Here is a 17,638-nt window from a genome sequence, read left to right as displayed (position 1 = left end):
TGACATCGACGTGGTCTTGGCGCATTTGGAGCTCTTTGTGATCGGCTCGGATGGCTGCTCGGCACCGATAGGCTGTGGGCGATGCTGCAGTGCGGTGCGTGGCGACGAGACCACCGTAGTACTGCTGCTGCTGCCACTGCTGCCGGTCAGCGCGGAGGAGTGTGCCGAGGACCCATGACTACTTGTGTGGTGACGCTGGCTGCGGCTACTTCCACTGCTGGTGCCCATGGAGGCGGTGGTGCCCGAGCGACTCCGACCATGGCCCGCTGTCGAGTCTGACGCATAGCCAGCGGTTTGAGTGCGAGGAAGACGACCCTGGGGAAGTAGTGGAATGAAAAAAACCAAAAGTGTTAGTTTTGCCTGCTTTGACAACGTGCATGGTTGATTCAAGGAGCAGCACTGAAGGCAAACAGCGATACAGTGGAACACAGCCTAGAAGTGAATGCATACACCAGCTTAACCACACAAACATGCACATAGGTTTGGCTAGCTGCTCATAGAAGTAATCCAGGCTCTCATTAAGATACCGCACTGCTAAGTCAGTGGTGCACAAATGGAGAATGGCTATCACAAGGACAATCCTTACCTGAATGATCCAGGGGTGGCGTAGACCCTCATCTGGCAGCATACGCTGGCTTGCTTCCCAACTGTGCATAAGAAACACAAGGCAGGCAGATACATGTGCAATCAATAAAGGTATGGTGGGTATGGCTAACGAGATCTCCATCATGTCAGTATTAGAGCGAGCGGCACATTGCAGGCAGACGGAACAAGTGAAATCACAAACACTCGAAACTAGTTTGCCTCAGGCAGGTACTGGTAAGCACCAGAAACCTAGAAATAAAACAGAATGCTTTGTGCTTTGTGACCCTTACTGAAGGCATTGCTGGATGAAGTTGATGAAGAGCGGATCGGATGTGTCACAGGCATTGGCCATGGAGCGGGTGCCCGGTGGGCGACGTTTTCCCTTGCTGTTGATCAGGTTGCGGGGTGTGCCTTGAGAATCTGTACACACACGTGACAGGTGGAAACAGCACTAGTTCAAAATGCAAGGCATCTACAGTCACGGTTGCTCAATGAAATCCAGTCACGTCGCTCAAGTATGCACCGGCCGTTGCACAGCCATAGACCGGCGAACACTGGGCTGCCAAATGATGCAAGGCGTAAACTTGAGTGACTCGACTGGATTTCATTCAGCAGTATTGTACAAAGTTGGCTCGACTGGATTTCATTCAGCAGTACATGTATTGTACTTAGTTGGGTGCACATAGCCGCACTTTCGCTGGCTACGCACCCAGCTGACCAGTGATTCGGCAAGATAGAGACTTTCACTAGGTATTTATGTCGCAAATAACTAAAATAATGGATCAGAAAACAAGCCCCTCCGTGTGCACTGCTGCAACAAAATGACACCAATCTTAGAACGCAGCTAGGGTAGGAAAGACAAACAGCTAGGGTAGGAAAGACAAACGGCTCTTCCACCATGGATAGATGGTGGAAGAGCCGAAATTTTAGTTTTGAAAAGGATCAATGAAGCCCAGCCTGTGGAAATTTGGATGCGACCCTTTGCTTCAAAACAGGGAAGAGGGATGGGCAGTGCACCTTTAGCTTATAATGGTACTGTCAATATGCAGCCACCATCACCAACCCCACCACATCAGCACTATTGAACTGTGTTAGAAGTTATAACCTTTTTCATCCTTTATTGAGAGTCTAGGCAAATGGTTAGACGAGGAGGCAGAAGTGCCTGTGTATCTTGAGACGCATAAACAAAAGCAAACAAATTAACGTACCAAAGAACTGCCGTCGTCTCGGCGCAATGTCGAGGAGTCTTGACGGCGGCAAGCCCTTGATTTGCATGATGCACGCCAGCTGTTCGTTTTCATTCTCGCCGGGGAAGAGCGGGTAGCCGGTGTAGAGCTCGGGCAAAATGCAGCCCAGCGACCACATGTCAATAGCACACGTGTACGGCAGGCCCAGGATGACCTCCGGCGAGCGGTAGAACCGACTCTGAATGTAAGTGTACACTGCAGCAATGTAACACGTGCACACACGCAAACACAAACCCATTAGAAGCAGAACTTTAATAGCATTCATTGGTGTCTCGACTCGATGGGCCTACATATTAACAGTACCCGTATCACTATGAGCAGCAGCACTGCAACTAAATCACGCACACAGAGATATTCTTTCCAACTAGATCACCCACACACAGATATGTTTTTTCAGAACACCTTTTCATGACGGATCGGTAGCAATCACAAATATTATTAATGATGTTGTTCCCATTGATTCTGAGCTTCTTGCTAGGTACAACACATTGCATCCTCGCAATCTCCCCGTTTCTGACCCGGCGACATGCTGTGATATTGCACCTGTTCTTTGCACTGCTCTTTTCCCTGCGACTGCGACTGCTTGTTCTGATTTATGACCTTCCGGAGGTCGACTTTTTTTCATGCCGCATGCATTGCAGTTCATTTTCCAGACTTTCTCCATGCTTCCAGACTAGGCTGCGAACCCTGTGTTGCAGAACACACGCAAACAGGACCTACCTCTCTGATGCTCGTAGCAGCTGGATCCAAAGTCAATCACCTTCACAGCCATGTGCCCGCTTGGACGCAGAAGAATATTCTCCTGCCAAGGTACCAGATAGAACAGTGGGCACATCAAGATACAGTACCGTGAGATAGGTCACACGATGCAGCTAGTATTCGAATCTCTCCACAAGAAACCCCTGCCTACATCCACACTCAGACTGTTTTCCATAGCACCGTGTTTCACGGGACACTACTAGTAAGCCACATTGTTAAATTTAACATGTAGCTTTAAATTTTAGTCACAATTTCTGATCAAAATGAACCACCAGTGCTTGGGTAATACGGTAACCGTACTAATGTATAATGTTGATCCAAAGTGGTACTCAGAGCATAGGAGCTCTACAATACACTTACCGGTTTCAAGTCACAGTGGATGATGTTCTCACGGCGCAGTAGCTTCAGGCACTGCAGCAGCGAGTACGTGATCCTGTTAGCACAAGAAACAAACAAACAAGCACACACACATACACAAACACACAGGCATAAGGTATTGATTGGTAGCAAAAATCAAGCTGCCTCGTTGGCTTGATCGAGCCACCAACAAAACAGTAAGAGGCAAAAAGGAACTTTGAAGGCTATCACAAACTGGAGCCAAGCAAAAATACGTTGAATTCACATAGATGGGCGGGGACATCGTATAGATTCACTTACTTTCTAATCACGCTCAGACTGAATCCTCGGTAGTTGTTCGCCTTCAGAACCTCGTAAAGATTCATTCTGTGATGATCAAAATGCAGGAAACAAAACAAAACAAAAACATACACAGCCATTAATTAGCCAAAAGCTGTACCTGGCATTAACTCTCTCACCTGGAAAGATCTATCACAGATGTGCATGAACACAAATGACACAAATGAAGTTTCTAGAGTTTGTCGAAATTCTGAGTTTCTTGGTGCATGCAATCATCACACAGGCTAAAGCCTCCTTTATGCTTCTTGTGTTCTATAGTGCTCCACACTATTGTGTTGAGCCCTCTCTGCTGGCAAAAGGGAACCTCTGTCAGTTGTCCATGATGCGAGTAAAGTAGAGATTCACATTGTGAACAAGCACTCCAGCTAAGGCCTTCACATTGGCGTGAGGAGTTTGCCACCCACAGAAAAGCAAATGAGCCCATAAACTCCACAATGAGCTAACCGAAGGTATTTGTAGGATGCAACACAAAAAGCAAGAAAGAAGAATAGGCAACTTTACTTGTCAACTTACCCCATCAGCTCGAAAACAATACAAAGATGGTTTCGGAAATGGAAGGAGTCCTCCATGCGAATGATATTGTACGCGCCCTCCTTGTCCTGCACAGATAAACGCCCACAGTATAACAAGTGAGTTCTGGTACAGCAGGCCATTTTGGGAAGCAAATCCAAGAAGCTAGCCCTGAACTAATACAGTGTCAAATACATGACAACCATACAATGGTCCTATTCCATACCTGTACCTTTCTGTTCAGGTTGCCCAGAATCTTCAGCTCCACCTGGGCCTGTTGATGAAATCTGCACAACACAGGTCATTCACACAGTACACGAACAATTCGAAAACCAGAGGTGCATACAGCGCAGAGCATCACTGTGTAAAAGAGCACCCGTCTCACCAAAACACACGACGGCTTCTACACAATCGCTGCTGTTAGGCACAGACACACAGGCCCTAACACAAACTAATTATTAGCAATCACTCTCACTCGTGCAGTTCCCCATCGTCACTGTGTGGATAGTCCAGGTTGCGAAATATGTGCATGTGCAGTCAGAATCAACTGTGGGCTACACCCCCCCCCCCCCCCTCCCCTTCCCCCACCGCCATAGATGTCTGCAGTACACAGGAGTTGATATACGTACCGGCGCTTGTTGCGGATGATCTTGATTGCAACGTAGTGGTTTGTGCGATGATCAAGCGCCTTCATGTAACAGAGCAGATAACAAAGAGCAAAGGGGATTGACGTGAGGAACTTGCTTCCCTGTAGCTATCTCAAACGAACCAGTCAGCTAGCCATCCCAACATAACATTACTAAAGCTAGAGTCACTGTATGTCCACGTTCCTACAATACACCTGGTCTGAAACCTGGTCAGGCTACTACAGAGGAGTTGAATGTCGCACCGTGTGCAGCATTGCTCAGCGGAAACACACACACACACACACACACATGCGCACGCGCGCACACACGCACACACACACACACACACACACACACACACACATGCACACACACACGCACACGCACATGCACACACACGCACATGCACACACACACACGCACACGCACACACACACACACACACACACACACACACACACACACGCACGCACGCACGCACGCACACACACACACACACACACACACACACACACACACGCACACACACACACACACCGAGTGCAAGTAGGTACATGTATAATGACAAGCTGACGTTGTCCGACTTCCACTTCCATACCGCACTTCACCCACCGCAGCTCACCTTGACGACATGGCCGAAGGATCCCTTGCCCAGGACTTCCTTGATCTCAAAACGGTAAGCAATGTGATCCTTGATCACACTTATGTAGCTGCCGTTCTCTTCGTCGTAACCTACAGAAAGTGACAAGGCAACAGAAGCAATACAACTGGTGTCTAGAGTGTACTGTATGTAGTGCTGCACTTGCTGTCGTAGCACTACTCGGCCATTGCCCAGACACAGCAGCTGCCACACTTCAACAGGACCATGAATATAGAATCCTGGACGGCTGAACCTGACATTGTATGCCACATACATGTCATCGCCCTCATTATATTGGCCAGAACTGCCCGTTTGACTTGTAATGTAAAATAAACAACAACAACAACAGCAGCAGCAGCAACAAAGGCATGCGTGTTTCTCGAAATAGAAATGACTGAATAACCTCTCGACTTACCGTGATTTTGCGTTGCTCCACGAGCAGCGGGTATCTTCTTGGCTTCTAGACCCAGGTAGTGCACATCGCTGTACTCCAGGATTTCCTCCTGCTCGTAATCCGTCAGCCGCGGACTGAAAGTCTGCAGTGCAACTGTGACAGCGACAGGGAACGACGGGAAGGCACAGACACATGCATGAGCAGTGAATCCTAGTACTGTAGTCAACAAGCCAAGCTGATCTAATTTATTCAATTTTCTTAGAATATCATCTGCATGCGGCCTTCACTGACTTTGCTCAACGGTTACTATTCATCACTAAGATGCATGCGGCCAGGTCAAGGTCAAGCCCCCGGGGAGAAATATCCCCAAACACTGGGCAGGTGTGATGCATTATTCGGCATTATGTACAACCCACTCCAAAAAGTGTGCCTAGTCACCCAGTTGATCTCTGCGTTCAGTGAATTGGTTGTGGGCCATACACTATGTATAGTCCAGGGTCAAAGCACACTCGTTCCCTGATCTCGGCAATGCACTGAGATCATGACGTACCGACGGACGACATAGGGAACATGGGTATCTGGGGAGCTTGGTGGCGACTTCTGGATGAGGAAACGGCATGTCGAGGCTCCTCTCTACACACACACATTACGAACAAACAAGAAGCCACATGCAACAGTCAACACACACTGGATTTCAGAAACTTCAGAAACCCAATGTGCTGACCAGAGACTAGTCTACTATTCAACAAAAGAGAGAGAGAGAGAGAGAGAGAGAGAGAGAGAGAGAGAGAGAGAGAGAGAGATGGATTGATGGATAGACAGACAGACAGACAGACGGACAGACACAAAGGGCAGGCAGTTAACTGCAATACAGACTTGCTAGATACTTTTCTACATTGCACGTACTGGTAAGAGTTAGGACGTGGGCCAGGAACAGAAGATCGGTTTCGCGGTCTCATCGTTATCGCCTGGTCAAACTGATCAGCTAAGCGATTTGCTGTCGCGGCTGTTGATGGGTCATCTGCAGGGGAGCGAGCAAGAAAAACAAACTGGAGGTTTCAGAACTATGTCAATGCATTGTAATCGTTTTCCAATCAACTGTTCGCAAACTGAAATTACAGACATTGGCCTAACATTTTCTTGGACAGCAACAGGCTAGTCATCAATGAATATATCCTAAGATAGTTTTGCTTGAAAGAGAGCGTTCATACCTTGCTTCCGCGAGGATTCTGGCTTCGTAGCTGCCTCTAGGATTCTTCTCATCTGAGAGTCGGAAACTGACGACGTGCCTGAGCCGGGTGCGCGGGAAATGTGATCGGACGAGTGGCCAGATGAGGTCAATCCCTGCGAGTGCGAGTGACTACTGGAACCGGAGCTGGTCTTGTAGTGGGACGATGATGAAGACACGTAGCCACTGCTGGCGGAGTGTGACGAGCTGGCATTGTGCGAGGATATGTGACCTGTGCTGCCATTGGGTAGATGCGAGGACGAGCTCTGTCCTGAAGCGGGCATTGTCGACGACTTTCCCGGTGGAGGCTCTTTCGTCAGCACGGGCAAGAGATCACGCAGTCCAGAGGAGCTCTGAATAGATATACAAAACACAGACACACACACACAATACAAAATAAACACTCGAGCTCAGCAGAGATGGGCATAGCCTCAAGAGAACATTGGTATACAAGACTATCAAACATACAGTACAGCAAGCGAGTAGCAATTTGAACACCTCTAAAACCGTCCTCACCTGAGAATCGTGCGAGTGCGACAGGGAGGTCAAGGAGAGAGTGGATCCACCAACAACGTCAGCGGACGTGGCAGCAGCCACCGAGGCAGTTGTTGAAGTGCTTTCCCTACCCTCCGTTGGCAATTGAGAGAGGCTCTGAAAAACAGCAGCAGTGTCACATCCAGGCCACATTTAGCTCGATTCTTATGCCAATAATTTCCAGTCAACATATCGCCTAAGCACGATTTGTAGTATATAGGGTTGATTCTGGACAAGATAAGAGTTAGGGATGGAAACGGCGTAAGCAGAAAAGAAACAACCTGGACACACAAGAAACTGCCAATGCCTACAATACATGTATGAGTGGTCAATGGCCAATCATGTTAGCTCACCAGTGTTCTCTGGTTGCTTGCTGTCCCATAACTGCAGCACAAGAACAAACAGAAACTACACTTAGACATGCAAATATTACACTTACAAAATTATATCTTTCTTTCAGCGCATTTAGTCGGCATATCGGCATATCCCTTCCCAGGCAACAGGTTATCAGGCATAGTGGTGGCCTGCGGATGCGAAGGCTAGTTTGTGTGTTTCTGAACATTCAAACGATGCCGACGCGGACCCCGCGAATATTATTATTATTATATCCCTTCCCACATACACTCGACATTGCTCATTAGATGGGGAACGGCGTCAGACTTACAACCACGGGCAGCACGCAGTTTTGCATCGCACAGCCAGACATCTTCACCGCACATGGTTGAATAAATATCCTAACGGCCAACACGTCATAATGAACACCTGACAATGAACATGCCATGCTGTTGTTCTATTGCCGACGGTCACGCACAGGCACGGCAGTCACGTGCAATTTCAACTGGAATAAGATTAGATGCTGGGCAAGACTATTCTACCCCCCCCCCCGAAACTTACGCGTCTGCGGGACTATTCTCTGAGCGTTGGTTTTCGGGATTCAGTAGTGTCTGTAGTCATCACACACGCACAAACAAAGAGGACAACGCAATTATTATACTGCACGAAGTCTTGGCGAAGTGGTGGCCTGCCGATGCGAATGTATTTGCTTGATCAAGTTGATGTGTTCCCAAACACGTCAGGTGATGCGCCCGCGAATCCGGCTAACTACACGAGAAGTCTTATCAGGATTGCATCATAATTTACTAGAGAATTCGAATAGATTTGAACATGAATTTCAAGTAGTAACACGCAGTGTCTACTTTACAGCCTGTACAGAGCAACATTTCTGTGACTTAGCTACACAACTATTACCATGATTACCCATGGAAAACTACATTCAGTACATCAAAAGTCACAAGACACAACTGGTGCTACAACCCACAAACGTGACAAAACCAGCACACCACAACCACCACCCAGGAAGTGAGAAATCAAGTTTCAACATGGTCTGTCTTGTCCAACTCTATTCTCGCGCAGCACACATTCGCAAGGCCACCGATGAAAATAGCCTGTGCAGTTCGACCTCCACGTCGTGTTAGACGACGCATTGGAATTTCATGAAGTACCCTGTGCGCCCTGCCTTGCATCTCACTTCCTTTCACGATCTTGTGAACTCGGCTCGACCTGCAACGCAACCCAAACACCATCCCTACTCCCTGGCTCTCCCTTACCCACCAGATCACCACAACAATGTCAACGAGGGAGACGACGACAACGCACTGCGGTGTAGCGTGGACAAAGATAGCGAAAAGCTCGATGAAGCATGGGGTGCTGAACTAGCACCGGACCCCCACGAACAACACATCTCTTCGGCTTACTGTGGGTGTAAGTCTTACTGTTAGTGTTAGTGTTAGTTCGACTATCGTGCAAACATAAACAGGGTGCACTTCGAAGTTCGTACAAGCACACATGCCTTGGAACACTCGAAACGGTTACGCACGAGACCTCTACTTATTATCATAAGAACAACAGGCCAGTCGCTCCCGAGGCAAGACGTTGAATCTCACACACACACACACACAGACACACACACAGTCGGTGGTACTGGACCTTGGTGTCGTCGTCATCGTTCGCATGCTTGCTGTCTCGTCAAGCAACTCAGAGATGTAACATCGTTTGCGAAAGGCAAATAACAGAAATACATGCGACATCGAACACCACGAAGAATCACACTGAGAGCACATCATGACGTCTCTACAAGACTTCAGAATGTCAGGAATGGTTGTATATCCCTCCGAGGAGTACAGGAGTACCGAGCGGAACAAGAAACATGCAAAAAAAGAGAGAAAGCACAACCTGTCCATCTGACCTTGTGGGGAATTTCGCACGAGTTCTTCCAGAACGAGAGACTAGCGCAGAATCTCCGCCAGCAACCGCTATTCCTGCTCTGCTTCTTGTTTCTACGCGCCGCAGCGGTGAGAGATGGTGGACTCGTAGAGTCCGAGATAGGTAGCGGCGGTGCTCCTGTTGTTGGGACGGCTCTCGTTCTGACAGGAGGAACAGTGAGGGACAGGTCTCCTTGTTGCATGAGAGCGGCGGCTTCTTCATATGCACGCACGTCGTATCGCCTTCCCGGGTCGGATTGCTCGGATTGGCGACGCTGTTTCGTCACGCTAGCGCCGCTACGGACGTTCTCCGTACTGTCAGCCGTGCAAGCGGGCACGTAGCGTAAGTATCCACCACGCGACGGGGTCCACGGCTGGTCCGAACTGCCAAACGACATGACGTTGACACGCAAAGCCAGCTACTGCATGCAGCGACTACCGTCGTACCGACGAAGCCTAGCACGCTGCTTTCACGACCGTCAGAATGCCGGCCTGACACACTGCAATAAATCAACCGCTCGCACAGGACGTATTTTATGTCGACGTAGCGTGCTGTAGCCGGTCGCTAACACAGTACCAGTTCGCGACGGGTCCTGTCGGCTATCGAAGGAAAATTGCTCCGGGCTAAGAGAAGAAGCGGACACGAGTAGATGGAATATTCGCTTCTTTCAAAGTTTCAAAACCCTGCAGCACAACGCACAACTAGCAACAGTGTAGGGTCTATGGGGGTGCTACGCGCTTTGGCCAACAGCCGCAGAATAGAAGACTCAACCCAACACTCAGGCGAGGTCGACGTAACGCTCCAGAGCTCGCCAACGTGAAACTGCTTCCGCCCTCGCCATCACCTTCTGTCAGTCGCTATCTCTCATGCTCCCTGACATAATGCAATGTAGAAAGAACGGTAGCAGAGAGTTTAGTAGTACCTGTAGCAGGTACTCGTGCGTGCCCCAAACGACTACGACTAACAAGAAAAGCATGCAGACCAAGCATTAGTCAGTGTCCGACTACGTGTAAAAACCACCCTGTGCGCTAACTAACGACCCTCCATTGCCACCGACAGTAAAGGTATTACTGGGCCACACGCTACAGCAAACAAAGTAACAGTAGTTCCCAAAAGGCGAACTCGATTCGCACCTCTATGTCGTTAGCACCATGGCACGAACTAATCCTCTCTTCTTTCCTAGCGCACATGAACAAGCCGGTAGGACAACAAGTACCGCCGCTACTACACTCTACAGCGGATGGAGGACCTGGTAGTTGCAAGGACGTTTGCAGACAAAGAGGTCCTGAACCAGTATGCTTGTCGTTCATGCACCAGTCCAGTGTTCATGAACTGGTTTACGTTAGCACGACTACCCAAGCTTCACGACTATGCATGGTGTTATTGTGAGAGGTTGAGCAGCCACCAACGGTACATTACACTACAACAACTGCGACAGAACAGAGATGATTGAAAGCCAACACACGTTACGTTGCTCGGCGTACAGTTCAATACTTGCCTGACAGGAAAGATCGCCAGGGCATTGCGTCTGACACTCTCGCTCCTGCCGCGACATTAGACGTCGAACCTGGAACGTCTCTCCCACTCAGCATGCGGTACTCGCGCACACAGCAAGGCTACAGTATCGATGGATTGGAAGAGAAACTCGAATATTTCCTTTGCGATGGTGGCGCCGTCACTTGTTCAGAGTATCCGGCTGGGAGTTTGACAGCTTCTTCCCATATCGACCGCTGCCCAAATTAATCATTCACAACTCACTCTCGAGCTTTAGAAAAGGGCAGAAGTAGGCCGTGAGCCGCAATAGTCTGACGGCGGACAGTGTGCAAAAGCAACAGAGAGACGAGCCTCCGTTCCGTTGTTGAAAAGTCCTTACTAGACGGGGCCAGATCATGCAGCAGTGCCGTTCAGCAGTACAACAAGCGGGGACCGCCGCATGTCTATCGTGCCAATGCGCAGTGGCACACTCACTCAGTCAGTGCTGTCCTGGCTGCATCATCATGGCAGCATGCATCACACACTCCACACATCGTTTTGTTCCACTAATGTAGATCTACCGTAGTACCGATGACTGATGTAGCACTACTACTACTAGTACTACTGACTGTAGATCTATAGAATACTGCGCTGTCGAACCAGTGGCAGTGACGCTACTCGTTAGGGTTCCCTCGTGGTATTCGGTACTCGGTAGAACTGGCACTCACCGGCCAGAAGTCAGGACGAATTGCCTACTTTAGAGTTGAAACACATCTTCACAAATCAACCGGTGAGACCTCTCAACTCGCGCAATAAAAGAGAGAGAGAGAGCGATGCAACAACGACTTGGCCACTGGATGATCTGGATCATGGATCACACTGCAACTCACGCCACGATCAGCCAGGCTAGGCAGCAACATAAGAATGCAGTCAATGGAACTCATGCACACTGGGGGACGCACGTAGAACTCATTCACGTTCCCAGTGATCTGGTGATCACTTGAAGCTTGTACAAAAATGACTCCCACGGATACGATGCGCGCTCGTGTCTCAGGCCAGGTCACACCGCTTGCTACACAACGACACGTACTTGTTCCAGGCAGTAGGGAAGCTGCGGAGGAGATCTACTCACAGGCAAATGTCAGCAGGGGCACTAAAAAGTCCAAAGGCGCTCCGCAGAGCATTCCACAGAGCTACATGCATCCATAACTAACTTGGCATAAGTCTTCCGCGAGGTCAGCGAAAGGGCTCAGTGTTTCAGGGAGGCACAGGCCATGCACTTGCCACCGCTAGATAACGATTCACACGTGATTGCCTTTTGCGTCTTCATTCCAGGATGCTAGCAACTCAGCCTTTATGGCATTCGGATATCGACGTCCTACATGAACTAATGCGATGGTTCTACACATCACACAATCAAGTGAATAATAACGACACGGACACTAGTATTCGGATGCAAAATACCAGAGGAAATAGCTCAGTGAGAGATCAAATACCTCGAGCAATCCTAACTACGCGGGTCTGGGGCACAACTCCTCACCTGGTCTCGCGAGGTCCTGCGTCGAAAACGGTTTAGAAAGGAGTTTTTGATGCTACCTGTCGATGTCAGAGATTCCTTGCTTGGTCTGCAAAGAAACGAACAACATCGAAAGAACGCACACGCACCGAACAAGTTCCATTATTATTTCCGACATTATGACCATCTTCACTATTATTAAAAAAATATCACTTGTACTCTCAAGGAATTTATTTTATCAAACAAGCAGTCTTCATTTGTTATGATGAGGTCTCACTGGCAGCTCGCCTACGTTTCAAGCAACACCATCATTACACTTTCTACAGCGTCAGGGGACGTCCTCGGCCACCGAAAATACAAATCTGGTACTATTTCCAGCTCGAGCGACATGCTGGAGGCGTCTAGCGCACACCACTTCTCCCCATTCTCTTGCCCCCAGCGAGGTTAGCGAGCATGCCGAAGCCTCTCCTCATCACAGCTATCTCCGAGGGCACCGCTATGTGCGTACATCCAACTCGCTGACACCATGCCACAGCACATCGAAAGGGATAAATCCTTGCAGAGGTATGAGAAAGACGTGCACTGATTGATGAAGAGCAAGCATACAAAAATTAATCACGACTTGCAACCACCAGCTGATCTATTGCTGCCTGGTGAGGGCTTACGACACTAGCGCACTCATTCGCAGGTGGAGGAACAACCGCTAAACATCGCACACTGCACGGAGGTGAAAGTAGAAAGTACAGATGGGTGAATGCGTCGTCGTCCTCTTTCGGCGGAAGACAACATCACTGGACAAATCCATTACTGCAGCAGCCGTCACACGGGTCAGTCAGCAATGACATGGCATTGATGGTGACAGAAACATACTTGTCGGCTGTCCTCGGCAATGCCAACGTACAAGAAACACTACGCATTGAGTTGAGGACCAAACTATGGACGACAGGAGAGCAAGACGATAAGGTTCGCGACATCGCCTTGGTGTCGCGAATACTGACATACATTATACACCCAGAATCTCACACCCACACGCGATCAGCCACAAGCAACGTAGAAATGCACCACACTCACCTTCTATCCGTGCGCTTCATTATTCCTTCGACTCGAGCGTCCGAATTTTCCACAGCGGCTATGTGGTACAACAGCGGCCTTCCTCTTCGTTTGCTGCCGGCAGAGCAGCAGCAGAAACGCAGTGCAAAACAGCCAGCGGATGTTGCGATATCGTCACTATCAGGAATATCGTCGGATCCGATGCTTATCGGAGAGATCTTTCCCAAAGTCGAGGCAGTGTGAACAGATTTCCCAATACTACTAGCACCGCTACAATCGTCCGCCAATAGAACTCCGCTGCACGCTAGGTCGCCTTCCTTCCGCACCGAATCGCCGCAGCCGCGGTGGAAAGTGCTCAGCGGGCACGATGTCGTGCTGGCCCCAAGTGTCTTGTCAGCACTCTGCTGCATGCATCCAGCCACGCAGAGTCGAACCAAAGAAGAGAAAGAACGAAAAAATTCGCTTGCAACTGAACCCAACTCGAGCTAGCACAAGATCAGATGCCTTCGCTTGTTCACGGAGTGTAGTGCAACAAGTAGCGTTGTGCGCCAGACCAGGTAACTCTCGCTAGCGGCACAGATCAGAGCCGACAAGTCAACAACGAGGACGAGCACTGCCGTTTTCGAATACTGGCACTGCACTGTCTGTATGTTGTTAGTAGCAAATGTTCCAACGACACGCTTGACACATTCAACTACCGACCGTCGCGTCCGCCACTACTGCACTCGTCAGGACACTCTGGCCGGGCTAGCTGCTGATACTAGTACATTGTAATTTGTATATCGATAACCCACGAAAACCTGCGACCAGACGCGTCACGTCTACCTTTACACGTGAATGTATGATGTAGATCTACAGACTAGACAGGCAGTCAATCAGTGCAGTGTAGATATTATGCACGTACCTGGGCACCCGGGCCACAGCCATACGGGGATTACGGGCCATAGGCATAGGCATAGTCCATACCCGGGCCGTACCCTGCTAGGCTGCACATGCATGCATGGCCTTGCGAGGGCCGAGTAGGGCCTAGGCCAGGGATGCTTTGCGTGTAGCAGTGTTTTTTTTGACGTAACGAATTCGTACGTATCTAGTAATATTGACTGAGTACGAGGTCAGTATACGAAATAAAAGCCGAGTAAAAGACCGAGGCGAAGCCGAGGTCTTTTACGAGGTCTTTTATTTCCTATACCATGTATACTGACCAAGTACGAAGTCAATATTAGATTTATCACGACTAACCAAAGCAAGTGTTCAATCGCTAAAAAGGAGTCAAAAATAAGCGGTCAATAGCCCTAAGGAGTGAAATATGCAGGAATATTTGACTGCTTAGGTATGGCAAAAATCTATGGGAGTCAATACTTAGGGAGTGATAAAACTAATTACATGTATAGACGCCTCTTTTATTGGCAAAAATAATTTTTACACACACACACACAATAAAACATACACTGCACTGAAGTCGTGAAGAAGAACTGCACCTGTATCAGTACTCGTAGTAGATGTACAAAGCTGAACTGCCACTGTTTAGCATGGTTTAGACTTTACTTTAGACTTTAGTCTTTACTCTTTAGTGTTATGTTACATCATTGTCATCAAGGTTTATGTAGTCTTGCTTACATGTACAGTCAAACCTCGTTAGGACGAACACTGATACGGCGAACTTTTCTTTAGTACGAACTAGGGCCAATCTTATAAGTTATAGCCTAGGCCTATGGTTGGCCAGGCATCATATCAAGTCGCGACGAACTCTGTACGGTGAACTACTTTTTATGTTCATTGCTTTCAGGTTCAGCCTCATTTCCTCTGTGCTGCGCTGATGAGTTCACAAAGAACGAAACAGCATGCTGTCCGCAGATTGAGTAGTGAACTACAATGTACATGTATGTTACTTTCGTGAAGACGAACTAGTTTCAAGCGTGATTTGAACAAAATCAGCGTGTAGTACGAACTTTCGGTCCCCAGGGTACGCTGGCTGTAGTTCTTCTCAATAGTCGAGGCCTGTTGTAGAGGCAAAACATGTTACAAGGCGGATATGCTGTCATGAATTCCTTGCACATTGTACCTTCATTGTACAGTCGTCCCTCTTTAATCCAGCACTTTATAAGCCAGCACCCTCTAAAAACCAGCACAACTTTCAGTAGCCAAAATGTTCTTTTCATGCACTTTGCAGCAGTAGATCAGATTTTCTAATCCAGCACCCTCCCTACTCGAGCAGATTTTCCGCGGCACAAATGGTGCCGGATTATAGAGGGACCACTGTACCTGTTGCTGGGTTATGTTATGAAAGAAATGTTTTACATTTGCCACAGAATGCAACTTCACATAAATACACACCATTATGATAATTATGCATATCAATTTTTTGTCAGATCTGGATAAGAAGAACTCCCGATAAGACAAACAAACTATTTCATACTTGTTCGGTCCCTTGAACTAAGTAACTTAGTTTATATAATAGTTGAAGTAAGTTCGTCCTATAAACGAGGTTTGACTATACATGTACAATCATACAGTTTACATGTACATGTATGTGCCAGCTCCAGGCTAGCCCTGCATGCCCAGGCTGCACTGTAGATCTACCACATTATGATACTGACCTGTCTGTATACTTGTTAGATCTACATATTATACAATGTCATGTTTTTGTTTTGTTTGTTCTTTTTTTTTTAATCTGTTACTAGACTTCGGTAATGTCAGTGCATCAGCCATTTCTGACCACTACACATAAAACTAGCTTACTGTATCGGTCCTGTACACTGGACTCGTCACTACTGTATGACATTGTACTTTGTAGATTTAGGAAGAATTACATGTACATGTACATCATAATAACACCTCTATCCGGTTGTGCACTTTAATTTCTCTCGGGTTTTTTCTTTTCCTTTTTCACAACCATCACAGACCTCAAAGAGACAGAAGCGGAAAGGTTAGCATTTGCTGCCTTGTACGCGAACTGTTCTATTATTATTTTTTTCATGTTCCTGTAGGTCCTAGGAGTCGATAATACTAGTGGAAATAGCGACAGGATGTCACGGTGCTACTGACACTGTACTGAACTGTACTGTAGACACTGGCTGTTTCAACGTCTGCATGTTCTGTAATACAATGTCATGTACTACGAGTAACATGGGTGTAATGTTCAATGCACAGTGACTATTAATAACATAATGATCGACGAGGAGACAATAGTCGTAAAATGGCAATAAATAAGATAAATTGTGCACTCATAACAACAGCAAAAATGAAGAAAGTCAAGTTCCATAACGTTTTCTTGTGACTGTCATCAGTGGAACGCCGTCACATAAAAATGTAATAACTAAACACACACACACTTATACATGTAGCTAATATGGTTTCAGGTAGAAATACAGCAGCTAACAAGTACAAAAAGCGAAGTTTGCACCTTTGCAATGTGTGAATATAGTGTATGTGAGAAAGGTTAGCTGCTGTATTTCTACCTGAAACCATATTAGCTACATGTATATAAGTGTGTGTTTTAGTTATTACATTTTTATGTGACGGCGTTCCACTGATGACAGTCACAAGAAAACGTTATGGAACTTGACTTTCTTCATTTTTGCTGTTGTTATGAGTGCACAATTTATCTTATTAATAACATAATGTGCAATCTTTATACTTTATAAATACATACCGTACAATGTACATTACTTGTAAGTTGTAGAGAAGGATTGGGGTAATTTCAGTATGTAACAATGTAACAGTTGCGTTACAGCCTAATACAGGTACATCTCTGCTGATCTCGCTGAAAGGAGATACAATCATGTACTGAACATGTTCAAGCCTTTACAAGGTTCCACGTCGTCCTTCAAATGTCACACCTTTGTACTAGGTGCACATGATGTAGTGCCTACTAGTGGATCATGGAACAAATAAAAACTGGTGATTGAGGGACCCCTTGCATCATCCATCTTCAATCAATCCCGGGCCTTGGTTCTGTCTAGTTTAACGTTTGTGCAATAACCAATTAGACCATACAATTATTTTCAGAGCGATCTTCGTGCGGGTGGCGAGAGGAACACCCACTGCAAACTGAATGTCTCACTGCAGCCATGCAGGAGCTCCTTCTAAACAGCTGCTACTGCTAGCATTGTACTGGT

The 17,638-nt window shown here is 47.5% G+C and overlaps 1 protein-coding gene across 4 annotated transcripts in view; it reads right to left on the bottom strand.

Annotated features, from left to right (window-relative positions):
* LOC135822672 (dual specificity tyrosine-phosphorylation-regulated kinase 4-like) overlaps nt 1-14,179 on the bottom strand; it is a 15,059-nt gene extending 880 nt beyond the window's left edge. The window contains exons 1-20 of one of the 4 annotated variants that reach the window (XM_065335480.1): nt 13,542-14,179; nt 12,495-12,579; nt 8,114-8,163; nt 7,573-7,603; nt 7,202-7,336; nt 6,669-7,038; nt 6,364-6,478; nt 6,008-6,090; nt 5,479-5,610; nt 5,046-5,155; nt 4,427-4,485; nt 4,024-4,084; nt 3,801-3,886; nt 3,249-3,314; nt 2,952-3,024; nt 2,553-2,634; nt 1,794-2,027; nt 876-1,005; nt 587-647; nt 1-315 (exon numbers count right to left, since the gene is read on the bottom strand). The exon at nt 1-315 is cut by the window's left edge and continues 880 nt beyond it. In XM_065335480.1, coding sequence (XP_065191552.1) covers nt 1-315; nt 587-647; nt 876-1,005; nt 1,794-2,027; nt 2,553-2,634; nt 2,952-3,024; nt 3,249-3,314; nt 3,801-3,886; nt 4,024-4,084; nt 4,427-4,485; nt 5,046-5,155; nt 5,479-5,610; nt 6,008-6,090; nt 6,364-6,478; nt 6,669-7,038; nt 7,202-7,336; nt 7,573-7,603; nt 8,114-8,163; nt 12,495-12,579; nt 13,542-13,930 — 2,667 coding nt within the window. In that variant the 5' untranslated portion in view covers nt 13,931-14,179. Of the gene's footprint in view, nt 316-586; nt 648-875; nt 1,006-1,793; nt 2,028-2,552; nt 2,635-2,951; nt 3,025-3,248; nt 3,315-3,800; nt 3,887-4,023; nt 4,085-4,426; nt 4,486-5,045; nt 5,156-5,478; nt 5,611-6,007; nt 6,091-6,363; nt 6,479-6,668; nt 7,039-7,201; nt 7,337-7,572; nt 7,604-8,113; nt 8,164-9,464; nt 10,344-10,979; nt 11,835-12,494; nt 12,580-13,541 lie in introns of those variants that run through there. The other 3 variants (XM_065335481.1, XM_065335484.1, XM_065335482.1) reach the window with 3 other exon arrangements.
* Nucleotides 14,180-17,638: the final 3,459 nt, after the last annotated feature.

This window comes from Sycon ciliatum, chromosome 8 (assembly GCF_964019385.1).
Source record: "Sycon ciliatum chromosome 8, ocSycCili1.1, whole genome shotgun sequence".
Lineage (NCBI taxonomy): Eukaryota > Metazoa > Porifera > Calcarea > Leucosolenida > Sycettidae > Sycon > Sycon ciliatum.
This window is presented reverse-complemented; position numbering and strand designations above follow the sequence as displayed.